This window comes from Crocodylus siamensis, chromosome 15 (genome assembly GCF_052110815.1).
Source record: "Crocodylus siamensis isolate JL-2025a chromosome 15, ASM5211081v1, whole genome shotgun sequence".
In the NCBI taxonomy this organism is placed as follows: Eukaryota; Metazoa; Chordata; order Crocodylia; family Crocodylidae; genus Crocodylus; species Crocodylus siamensis.
The window spans coordinates 21,948,955-21,961,579 of record NC_143409.1 but is presented as its reverse complement, the minus strand read 5'-3'; the positions used below and the strand labels follow the sequence as shown (position 1 = coordinate 21,961,579).

At 38.1% G+C, this 12,625-nt stretch overlaps 1 protein-coding gene across 4 annotated transcripts in view; it reads right to left on the bottom strand.

The window, feature by feature from the left end:
* Positions 1–12,625, bottom strand: part of DMXL2 (Dmx like 2) — a 103,596-nt gene that overhangs the window by 84,696 nt on the left and 6,275 nt on the right. For all 4 annotated transcript variants that reach the window (XM_090029867.1, XM_090029870.1, XM_090029869.1 and 1 more), the window contains exons 2-4: positions 6,178–6,303; positions 3,464–3,535; positions 2,791–2,869 (exon numbers count right to left, since the gene is read on the bottom strand). In XM_090029867.1, the coding sequence (XP_089885993.1) occupies positions 2,791–2,869; positions 3,464–3,535; positions 6,178–6,303 (277 nt within the window). The remainder of the gene's footprint in view (positions 1–2,790; positions 2,870–3,463; positions 3,536–6,177; positions 6,304–12,625) is intronic.

Here is a 12,625-nt window from a genome sequence, read left to right as displayed (position 1 = left end):
CGCAGTGTAAACATAGCATGTAGTAGGGGCCCTACAGATGTCCACTTGGCAATTTCCTTTCTCCATTTTGTAGTGAAATTTGTCCAGAGGCAAAGTGGCCAGGTGTCCGAGGCAGCAGTGACTTTTGGCTGCTGATGTACCACTGACATGTTTATTGTCTGCCACTGCAGCTGCACATTTCCCCTATTCCCCACTGAGTCGGAAAGATTAACTTCCTTGTGTCCATCATGAACTCCACAGTGATCGGGGAGGTTGTGGGGTGCCATGAATGTTTTCCTGTGTTTTGCTGTACTGATGTGTGGTCTTGTCAAAATGTACATGTTATGTTGCATCCATTTATGTTATGCTGTCTGTAGCTATTTTTATGGTTTTGACTGGTTTAGTTGAGCAAAGGGAGTGGGTGGAACTGCTAAAGCTCTCAGCTGCAACACTAGGATAAGACACAGGCAGGAGACAACATTGGGTTGGGCACTCAGGAATCTGTTTGCCTGCATTTGGGAATCAACTTCTCTATAGAAAAGACATCTGAGAGAAATGGCGCAGCAGCCAGAGGAATTCAAGGTGTCTCACAGAAACCAGAATTTTCTGGAATGCAGTGGTGACAGCTGAGCAATTAGAATAATGCTGATGGCGGGGAGGGTGCAGGGGATTTATCTATGATAGAATCAGGGTCTTTGGATTTTTAATCCTGGGCTGGGGAAGGGCCCAAGGTCTCAGCATCCAGAGCTGGCAGAGTCAGCAGAAGGCTGATTTCTGGTGATACTGGCTGATCTCTCAAGAGGGCTATGGTGTACGTAGTTGAGAGGGTAAGAAACTTCCTTTGTGTTGTTTTCATTTTCAAACTTATGGTCAGTTTTGCTTGGATAAGGCCTAGTCTTTCCAGAGTGCACTATGAACAAGAGGAAGAACAAGTAGACACTAGAATATGGAGCTAGGTAAGCAATACAAAAAGAAAGACTCGTTTGGTTACTGATGTGGTCTCCTGAAGACCCAGGGATGCGCATTATTGCTTGGCGCACCATTTGGAATCAAAGTTCTTAAAAGAGTGTTAAATAAAATGTTTTTTCAAGCCTGTCAATTTTCATTTCAGCAGCCCACAATGGATCCCTACCCCTCTGACACCAGCCAACAGATCCAGTTCCACCAAAGGTCAGGAAAGTCTGGTTGGGGTTGGGTGCTGGTGAGTCAGGTGCTGCCAGGTCTGAGTACAGGGGGCCAGGGCCTAGGCACTTCAGTTCCTCTGTGATCGGGCCCGGAGAAGCTGAACCCCACTTCCTCCTAGACCCAAACTAAATAGATCTATTCCCCACTGTACCCAGACCTGTCAGACCGACTCCCACAAGACTGAAAGCAGCCTTTCAAGTAAGGTCTGGGTCTGTGCAATAGTGTGGCTGGGGTCTGGGTCCCTGTGGGGAGGGGTCAGGGGCTCAGGCAGTGCCAGGGTCAGTGCCTGGGTTGAGGGTTAATCAGGGGGTTTGGGGAACAGCAGGACTGGGGTCTGCAGGGTTCAGATCTGGGGTGACGGTGAGTCAGGGAATGGCATGGGGTCCGAGGTCTGTGGGATCTGGGTCCTTGGGGCAGGGGTAGGGGCTTGGGGAATGGCGGGGTGCTGGATGTTTGCTTTCTCCTGCTGACTCAGGGTCAAGGGTTTAAGAACTGCATAGTCCAAGAACTGTGGAGAGAGGCTGAACTTTCCTGGTCCTGAGGCTGGTCAGAGGAGGGGTTTGCTCTGTGCTTGGCCAGAGCAGTGGAGTCCAGCTTAGTCACAGACTGTCTCTGTGGATGGGAGGGGGCTGGGACAGCTGGAGGGCAGTGTGGCACCTGTAAGGTAAGTTTACAAGCATTTGTTTCTGTGAAAGAAACTGTACTAGAGGCCACTTCCATCTCACTGGAAGCGGTAGAATTTCTAACTGTTTTCAGTCTGGTAGTGGAGACCCACCATTTTTCATCTCATAGAAATTGTTTGAATGCTTCTATACTGAGCATTTCTTCCAGTGGAACTGTGATTCCACTGGTAGAAAAAGTAACTCTTGTAAGCTCCCAGTAATTCAACAATTCAAGCAGCAACTACCTTTGAACACCTTAATTTTAATTTATAGTTTCCAAATTTAATGTACCATAAAGTCAGGTAGTATACATGCAGATTATAGCTGTAGACTATAAACAGTGGACATGTTTTTTAACTATGGAAAATGTTACTTTCTACCTGATTATTTTTCATCATCAGCTTTTACCTTACCCACTCCAAAGATTCAGCATTTAGACTACCCTTCAGAAAAAAGTGATAATATCTTGCTTTGAGAAGTGGAACTGGCAAATAGGAATGATTTTCTTCCCCTGTTTTGATGTGCATTTTTAAAACCTTTTCCCCAAAAACCATACCATACAGAATAACCAGCTATTAAACGGTGTGAAATATTCATAATCCATTATCTACAGAATACCAACAATTTTAAAGCCCAACATATTTTTCTTAATATACAAAGTGAATAGGCTAATACACTAACGATCTCAGTAGCATTCCCTAATTAAGATACTGTATGCTACATGCACAATGCAAAAGCTCATGGCATAGCAATGTCATAAACATTAAGTGCAACGGATTATTATGATGAAACTGAACTTTTCATTAACCTGTACCACACTAAATGCAATATGAGAATCATGGATCTAATACATTAACATATATACATAGTCAAATTCAAGTTGTTTCAGCAGAAATTACTTCTACACAGGTTCATTCCACAGTTACAAGTTTTGAACAAACACTTAACATCAGTTTCACGTTACCTTGAGGATCCCATGCTAAGTTGTAAGTCATAGAACTGAGAAAAAATTGCCCCGTTTTAAGCCATTGACACTTTAGTTGCTGTAGTATAAAAAAATTAAGAATAAAGGGTTAGTTCTTAAAAAAAAACAGAAAAATGCAATAAAGAGCTGCTTTTATTTTGGTATGAGCTATAAACATGATCTTGAAATTATTAATTCTGTTGCAAATAAACTCTAGGCTCCCATAAGAATGACTGAATCTAGTATAATTAATTTCTTTAAGTGCTCTATAAAGACTAAATGCAAGTCTGGGCATATATATATATATATATATATATATATATATATATATATATATACACACACACCACAATCAAGAGGTAAGACTGCAGTTCATGTACCTAAAACAACTTTAAACAACGAACGCGGGAACTGATAGTATAACTGTTGGCTGTTTGTGACTATGTGGCAAAACCTGCCAGGGATTCTATGTAAGTATCTGTGCTGCTGGCAAGGACACACAGTTATTGGTAGTTATCAGTACCTGAACAAAGTACTTTAAAGCTATCTTGTGTATATGCTTCAATAACACCTCCAGACTGCAGTGTAGACATATCCACTGAAATTAAAGAAAAACTATTTTTTTTGAGCATTAGAGAACTAAATGGTGCTGTTTTGGTACATCTATACTTACACAATTTCTCTTGTGAGAATTTATACCAAGGGGCTCAAAAATACAAACAGCATTTCCATATGATGCTGCAATCTGGAAAAATTGAACAAACAGAATGTAAAGATTCAAAAAAGGTACAACAGGCCTCTTTAATATTCCTAAATACCCAATGACTTTCCAGTACATTTTTAAAGACAGATGCTAAGGAAAAAGCAAAATTCATACAAACATTTGTCTGTTTTACCTACATGAAAAATACATTAGTTTATTTTGAACAATCCCATTTTCAGATTCAAATGATAAAGAGACAACAGGATATGCACTAATGCTCTGCCAACCTGTTAAGAGTTTCTAGAATGGCTACTGTTAGTGCACAAGGGAAAGCTGATACCTTTTTTTCTTGCTCTTGCTGTCTGCTTCACAGAAAACTAAAAAATTAATGATTAGTGTCTGAGTCTGCAGTTCAATTCTAAGTTTCATTTCCTATCACTGAATATTAATTACTAAAAAGCAGGAGGAAATACATTTCTAATCCTAGCTGAAAGAAAACCTGGAATATGGAAATGCAAAATACTTAACATACTACTGGACTTTTCAGCTTTTTCCATCATTTTTTGCACAGCACAACTATTTCTACTAAAGGGCTTTTTTCCCTTCGAACATAGCAGGGCTCTTTTCACTTGTATTTAAAAAGATAAGTTACAAGCTGTTTAAATGCTTCCCACTTAAGACTCCTGTCTTCCCTACACAGAAATAATGGACAAGTTTCAGGTCATTTTCCTATGAGAAAGTAGGGAAGGAAGGGTTTGCTTCTACAATACACCCAGAGGAAGAGGCCAGAAGTCCAAAACCCAGATCTAGGTGCTCTCAAATTCTGCATAGATCTAAGGCGACAATCAAGGCCAAGGTCATACATGTCTACGCAGGCATTCTGAATGCTTCCTCCTTGTCAGAGTTAGAATTCTCACCAGCTATAATTGTCCTTCTTCAAGTACTGTCTATAATACAATCAATTTTTAACTTACTTGAACAACGGTTGGTTATGGTTGCTTACTGGCATTCATTTCTACCAGAAGAAATTTCTTCTAATAGAAAAATAGCCCAGGAACTGGATTATATAGACAGTCTTCCAGTCTCATGGCTGGAGAACTTCAGGCAAGCCAGGAGGCAATTGAAACTCCCCTGTGAGCAATTAACCTTGGCTGTTCCCAAATTATTTTTCTCCCAAAGAAGCCCAAGAAGTCACGTAGGGTCTGCACAGTTACAGGTTTAGTAGACTTATACAAGTTACTGTATTAACATACTATAGTATTTTTGGAAAATATGCTCCTAACTGCTCTCTCAGCCCTTCTCAGTGTCTTTCAGCACTTACCTCGTTTCCTCTGTTTTTCCTTAGCTAGAAATATTGAGGCAATATTGGAAGCAAATTTAGTAGGATCAGAATTAGAATTTTGTTTTATTAAAGCTACATTATTACAGGAATCTAACCAATGATGACATCTTAATGCTTCAAAACACATGTTTTCTGAAACCTACATAGTTAGTGCTTCCTTTTTTGTACATTAGATTTTTTAAATGCTAGGAGATGTGCTAATTTGTTGAAACCTGTTCCCATCTGTCCAAACACAACTGCTCTTACTGAATTATTTTTATTTTTTTTATTCATAAACATTTTTAATAATTCAATGTGGTTTAAGAGGAATAGGTACAATTACAAAATTAAATAAAAAGTTCCATTAATCATTAAAACAAATGAAAACTGAATTTATTTTTTATACTGCTAACAGCCACATTCAATGCAAACAAAAATTGCTACAGGAAAATTACTTACATGAACAAAATTCTACTTTTAGTTGTTTTTAAATTATCATCACCATATGCTTATATGGTAAGCAAAAAAATGTATAGACAACAAAACCAACAAATTGTACACATAAGCTAAAATCTTTTACTTAGTATGCTAATATGCCAACAGTCCAATATACCACATAAAAGTGATCCAACAGAAAAAAAAACTGCAAGCTCAAGGAAGGAATGCAAGATGTGGTGAAGGAATAGAGGAAGATACCATTTATATGCTAGCCTGAAAAACAATAGCTTGTAAATTGCCACAGAACACCAATACAGAGTTGCTTCTTTGTCATATGCATTTATTTGAATACCAAATTGATATTTCAGTACGGAAAATATAAAGTAGATGTCTAAAAGATGCCGGACATGAAGAAGGGTATTTGGTCTTCATCTCAGATTTCATAGCAATTAATAACCTGACAATTTTTTATTTTCTGTAAGGCTGCTTAGTACATTCTAACATATGTATTAGTGCGTGGGGATCTTAGCCTTTTCTAAACTTTCAATCACAAATGAAAGCATATGTCCCTCTTTCAGAATTAGCAACTGACGCATTCCTTGTTAGGAAGAAGGAACATGCAATGCTAAACACTTAAAAAAGGTGGCATAAATTATCTGGGAATGAAAAAAAAAATCATCAGAAAACAATGTTTCAGTTAATGGAAAATTGAGTTTTACCAAACTTCCAAAAAATAAATCACTATTCATTATCAGCCAAGAAGGGTTATTCAGGGTTATAAGTAACCCAGAAGTATGAACAGGCCTTCAAAATGAAATTACTGCTTCAGCAATAGCAGACACATCAAATATTTTCTGTTTAATTGATTCAGAGCCACACACTCCAGTTTTTTTTAAAGTTTACTCTAATTTATTAAAATTCTTACCCTGCCTTGTTGTTGGGAGCACTCCACACAGCTGACTTGGATGTTTCCATGCTTAGCACCAGGAATAATCTGCACACATTCAAAGTCATCTGCCAGAATAACAATATCACAGCCAGAGCCATATGCCTACAGTAATTGTAAAAATATATATAATTTAATGTTTATAGAAATGAAAGTAGCAAATTCATTTTAGAATCATCGCATTATTTTGCAAAGAGAATTAAGGTATTCATGAAAACATTTAAATTTCCACCAGAGTTTATACCAGTAAAGTGCAGTGAATTTCTACAGAAAGGGCTTGTTTCTCATCCTTACCAATGCAGCTTTAAGTCAATGGGAGCAGCATAGACTGACCTTTCCCCCCAGCATAGGTGCTGTCCAAGCATTGCAATAGTTTTATTCAACTTCCCTCATTGTGGCAAGGGAAGAAGTGGAAAGGATCTTGATTATCCCCTGTAAACCACAGCCACCACAGTGTCATGTTGGAAACAAAGGCAAGTAGGTGCAAATATAAGCCACTGACTCCAGACCTACAATTGAGTGCACATCTCTAGGACTGGATGATCTAAGGTGTCTAGGATCTAATCCAACATCACAAAAGTCAAGAGAGCTTTGCCCTCAACTTCAATGACTGTAGTATCAAATCCTTCTACTTTCAAAACAGGATTCTCATATACCTAAACAATAAAGTCAGGCCAGGTTCTTTGCGTAGATCTTTTATTAGACCAACTTGGTAGTTGGAAAGAAGTTCCTGGAAAATGTTTGGGTGCAGTCACCCTTCTTCAAGCGTAGGGAGTTTCTGATGTTCTGAGACCCCAAGAAATGAGAGAAGCTAGAAGTGTGGGAGGATGTCAGTGAGAATGTAAATAGGCAGAAATTAGAAAGACAAAATGTAAAGCAGAGAAGGGAAGGGGAAGAAAGAAGGGGGAAAAAAGGTTTAAGGGATAAACAATAAAGTTGTATTTCATGACATGTAAATTAAATGAAATGCCTGCTTCCTTCCTGCTTGTTACGTGACTAATTTTTATCTAGAGAATTTTTTATTAGTTTTCAAAACACTATAAAACTCTCTTTGAATAATTCCTTGCTTATTGCAACTGTTGCAGCTAGCAATCTTAATATCCTTCTTGGTTTCTAAATAGGACATAAAACATTTCATATTTTACAACTGGACCAATGAATTTTCATTTCCTACACTAACAGTGTAAAAGTAGACATACACACAAGAATAACCAACTAAAACTTGCTGCTGCTATCACTGTAGACGATAATAAGAGTTTTATAAGAACAAAACTGCAAAAAAGAGATTTGACATTTAATCAGTCTAACATGAAACTTGCAAGCTCTCTGAAAGGATTCTGGTAATGTCAAACTAAACAAAACAAACTAAACAAGCTGTTTGCCAGCTTCTGCCCTGTTCTGGTGTGCCAGTATATTCTGGGGTCCTAATCTCTCTAAACGATGTTCTATTAAACTCCCACATCAAAAAATTCTCATAGGAATGTCTGTTTGTCACATCCACTTATACTAATTAGTGTTTATAAATACAAAATAACTATAATTATACCTAAGATTTCCTTTTCCTTAAATACTTCTTCTGCTACTACAATGTCCCCAGTACAATATGCTAGGAGTCCTAGTAGCCAACTAGTTTAAAACTACCAAGTACACTCCTAAGTAATCCTCCTAAATATTTTCTATTTGCCATCGCTTATGCAAGCATCCTTTGAACTTGGATCTCCATAAACAAAAGGTTACCTTGCAGCATAAAATTAAACTTTCAAAATAACTTTCCCCTTGCTTCTTTCATAGTCGATTCCAACAACTTGGATGAATTTTAAGTGAGTTCCAATGGGGCACAGTGAGGGTGACATCCCAACCCTACCCCCCAACTATCCCTTGAAGTGAAAAGGAGTGTGAACTGTGTGGGAGATATCTGCTTTATTTATTCATTGAACAGTGTGTCTCCATTTGTTTGAGTGTTGTTACACTATCTGCAACATAGGTCCCTTGGTCTAATTCCTGATGGAGCTCACCTCTTATCTTCAGAAAGGTAGACAATAGCTTTGGATAACCACTGGTATATAAGGGAAAATTCACACACAAAGCCCTTCAAAATCTTCTGACCCCAGTAGATAAATAATCCCCCTCTCTGGAAGAAACTGGTCCACTGTACTGCATTTACCTATTGGCCACTGCTCTAGAAAGACTATTCTTGCAGTGCTCAAATCAGTTGGACCTAACAAGGTTAAAGACCCAGATTTAAGTAAGAGACATAAGAAAGTGGTAAAAGTGTATCTAACCTTTGCATCATGGAGTTTTGCTTTTAGGACACAAAATGTAGTTTTCTATCCCCCCAAGTTTACTATGACAATCTTCTAAACATGAACTTATACAGAGTTATACCCCAGAGACTAGAAAATTTGTCCCCCCTCCGCACAATGTTCTGGAAAGCTATGAAAAACAGCAGGTAACCAGCAAGGCTGTACAAGGGAACCACCTCTTTAATGGCACCAGCCCTTTCCAATTTGACCCAGCTGGGATGTAGAAATTTATGTGAAGGCAGCACATGGCTCAGCTGATAAAAGGGGCCAAAGGAAAGTACTTAGCTCTTCTAGTAAGTCCTAATAAATACTTGGCTTAAAGTACTATTCAGTTTTGATATTCCTAAATGTTATGTAACTAAATAAAACTCTTACTCTAAACCTCTAGGCATAGTACTGAGTCCTTCCTGGACTGAGGAAACAGGACAGCAACATCTCACAAGCCTATACCTCTGCTTGCTAGCAGCAAGAAGGACAGCAGGGAGATGAGTCTCATTTGTAAGTAGGAGAAAGTAACTAGTATTTTTTTCCAATACAGGATACTCCTAGTATCCAATTCTGGTTATCTGATAAGTTCATAAATCACTTCATACCTAGCATCTACTTTGTAATGTGATTGCACTGCATTTAACTGGGGTGAAAATGATCAGGAGCCATAAATTAGAAGGCTTCTAAAATAACCTTGAAGAAACTAGGCCATGTCAATTTGAGGACTAGCATTGGAGGCAAAAGGCACTCTGGAAAACAATTACCCAGCCGTAGCAATGTGCAAAAAGCTTAGTGCAGGCTACTCCCGTAGTTAATGAGCATTGATTATATTCCATTCAGGAAAGCCCCTTTATCTAGTCTCTGGATTATGTCCTTAGCCACAATACTCCCTACAGTTTCAATTTTTCCAAAAAATGAACTTTTCTAACATCTCTTACTCACTTGAAAGTGTGATTATATTAGTTTCATTGGGAAGAGGGAACATACCTTAAACTTCCTCGAAATCCACTTGTTTCTATTTGAATGGTCCACCTTTCAAATTCATCATTAATAACGGCATTAGAGAATCAAAGATCAGCTTAAGAGAGCATCAAAATGGCTTATATAGGAGCTGATGTCTTTCAAATCAAAGATACCATCTATGCAAAGGACAATATATGCTTCTAATTGCTAGCATGCTATTTTACCTTGGGAGGTGAAGTTAAGCTGCTTTTCAATTTATTAAGCACTAACAGCAACCCAAACCAGGTGAAGAATACTACCCGTAGACATCTTGGTATCTTAAAGGAGAAACTTCTCATTGGTGACTTGTTTGTGTATGTTTAAATGTATTTATATATAGGGGAAAAAAGTAACTGGCATAATGATACTAGCTCTGGAATTCTAACAGATAGAAGTACTTCCTGATTAGTATGGTTCTCTTTCTCTGTTCCCTTTGCCAACAAGCTACCATATTTCTGGTTAGATGTAGTATTTTAAGATTTTCATAAGTTCAGAATGGGGAAAAAAATAACTTGCAGAGGAAGAAAGAAAACACAACCTCCTTGTTTCCACCTCCTTTCTGACACACACTGCTTTTGCCACTTGACAACCCATCAAGATACAAAAACATCTGATTAAATGTAAATAATTTTATTATACTCCTCCTTTCTCTTCTCTTCCCTGTTTCTCTCTGGCAGCTGACTAGGGATGGATGCTAGTGCCTACAAGAGGATTTAATCTGTTCATGATCCTTTTTGAGGCTAAGTTTTAAACTGCAGAGTCAAAGCCTGGGTATTCAAGTTCTTTGGGGTGGGTGCTGAGTGTTTGATTTGGGTGTTTTTTTACTTGCTTGAGAATTAGCTTGGGGCTTTAAATATATACCACAAAAATCAATTTAAATAAACTGTTAAATCTAAAACAGTTTACAAAAAAAGTGAAAAGGCTGGTCAACAGACTTTCCTGGACTGAAAGTAATTACCATATTTTCTACATTTGACCCTTTAATGATTTTGAAAGTTGTTGATATACTGAATGTATAGTGTTGTTAATTCCTTTTACTTTTTTTCTCTCTCTTTTTTTTAACAAGAAAACCAGTGAGGATCTAGAGTAAAAATGCATAGGGATGATCAAGAGTCAGATGAAGTACAAAACAGGCAAAGGATGCAAAAACAAACAAAACCAAAGGAAAATAAAATTTCTAGATACTGCAATTGTGAGAACAGTACAAAAACCTAGATAAACAGGATTATCTATGCAGAAAAGGAAACATGCATAAGAACCACCCACATGGAGTATCTGTTGACCTAGTTTTTGGGTTGGTTGGTTGTTTGTTTGTTTAAATCTGTTGACCTGCTTTTAGTTGCAGGGACATCTTCAAAATGAAAATGAAATGGTGTTGCAAAACTGCTGAAAAGCAGGATGACTTGCAAGATGCACAAGTAGCTAACAAGCTGCTGTTTGCCAATGTCTTTCATTGGCAGCTTACTGAAGCACTTCTGACAAACCTCTTCTGGTGAGAAACAAGAGAACCCTAAATAGGAGAGGTTTTTTTTTTTAATTGTCTGTGTTCTCATAAAAATGCCCTCTTTTCAGCTGATTTCCTGAGTTCCCATTAGGGTCAGCATTGCAATTTAATGTCAAGAATTAGTACATTTTTTACACTCTTTTTCCCCAAATGTTTACTCCACTTGTAGTTTTTATGAAAAGCTGTCCTCTCTAGATACAAACTTCAAGGATGCTTATTTATAGACTATTCACCTGGGATGAGTAAGCTAGGCAAATTTAACCTAAATCTGTCCTCTGATTTGCCAGTGTCAGGGATCAGAAGATTATCTGCATTCTTTCTGAAGACCATGCAAAGTAAGAGTGCCTCTGCTCTTAGAAGGAACAATTCTGATCTTCCTTGCAGCTCTGGTTCTACCAGGCAGGGCTGGAGAATAAACACCTAGGACTGGGGAATGTCCTCCCCCTCCAAACAAACAAACAAACCAACTCACTAATTCCCAGAAGTAATGGAGACAACTCCATTGAGAAACATTTCTAATTTCCACCAGCATTATTCTATCCTTAAGTACCAAAAGAACTAGAAGTTGGTGTGACATATTTAGTGTGCCCCCCCCCTTTGCTAGTAGTAATTTTGTGATTGTTTTGCCAGGCTGTATTAAATAACACCCCTGACCGCCCCTCCCCGACTGATGCTTGTTCTAGAGGCTGAATTCTAGAACACTACGAAGGTATACCTAGACACTGTTTGGAGACCCCCAAGAGCCAAGATGCTAGGTTTGAAGATGTTTAAAAATGTAGTTCACACTAATACAACATACAGAAAAGCAGAGCAAATGGCAGATTCACAAATGATTTCTCTTTAAGAAAAGGAAGAGATTTAGGGAAGGATTTACATACATTTAAGGAGGCAGAAGCAGGCAGTTCCACACACCAGAAAGAGGAGCTATTCCAACCTGTTTGCCTTGAGATTGCCATCTTTCTCTTTTTACAAAGTCCCTTTTCACCATGTAAAAAGTAGCTATGTTCCAAAATGGTTTCTAAGAACTTGATGGATTCAGTTAAAGCAATTACACTGGTAGAGGTGCAGAGGTCTTGCTTGTGGTTTTTTTTAAAAGGGATACCAGCTACTTAAAATACCACACTTGTTATGAGGGAACAAATCGGAGTATTGGTTTTCCAATTTGTATAGTTTGTGTATTTGATAGTATTTTGCATTCACTCAAGTTTCAATGTTTCTCTATCTTGTGCAAGACCCATCACCAACCTAGAGGAAAAAAAATGTATAGGAAAAATGTGAGTGTGAAGTCATAAAAGCTGGCATGGGTGGAGCCAGATTGCATTTGGGATTTCACCCACTTCCTTTTTAAATATCAAGCTGCCCCTTAACCACATTTCTGAAGATGGTATGTTTAACACTGGGGACCAGGCCAAAAGGGACAGTTCAGAAAAAAGGATAAGGGGGAATGAGAGAACTGAGTTGGAATAAAGGCAAATATGTAACTGGGTAAAATAGCAAGGCGGTTTTGGTGCTGGTTAAACCACAAGTAAATTTAGCCAACTAATTTGACTCAACTGAAAAAAGAAAGAGGAAACTCAAGAAGGAACAGAACACTTTGGGGAAAGGTAGCTGAATGGCATATTTTCCAAAT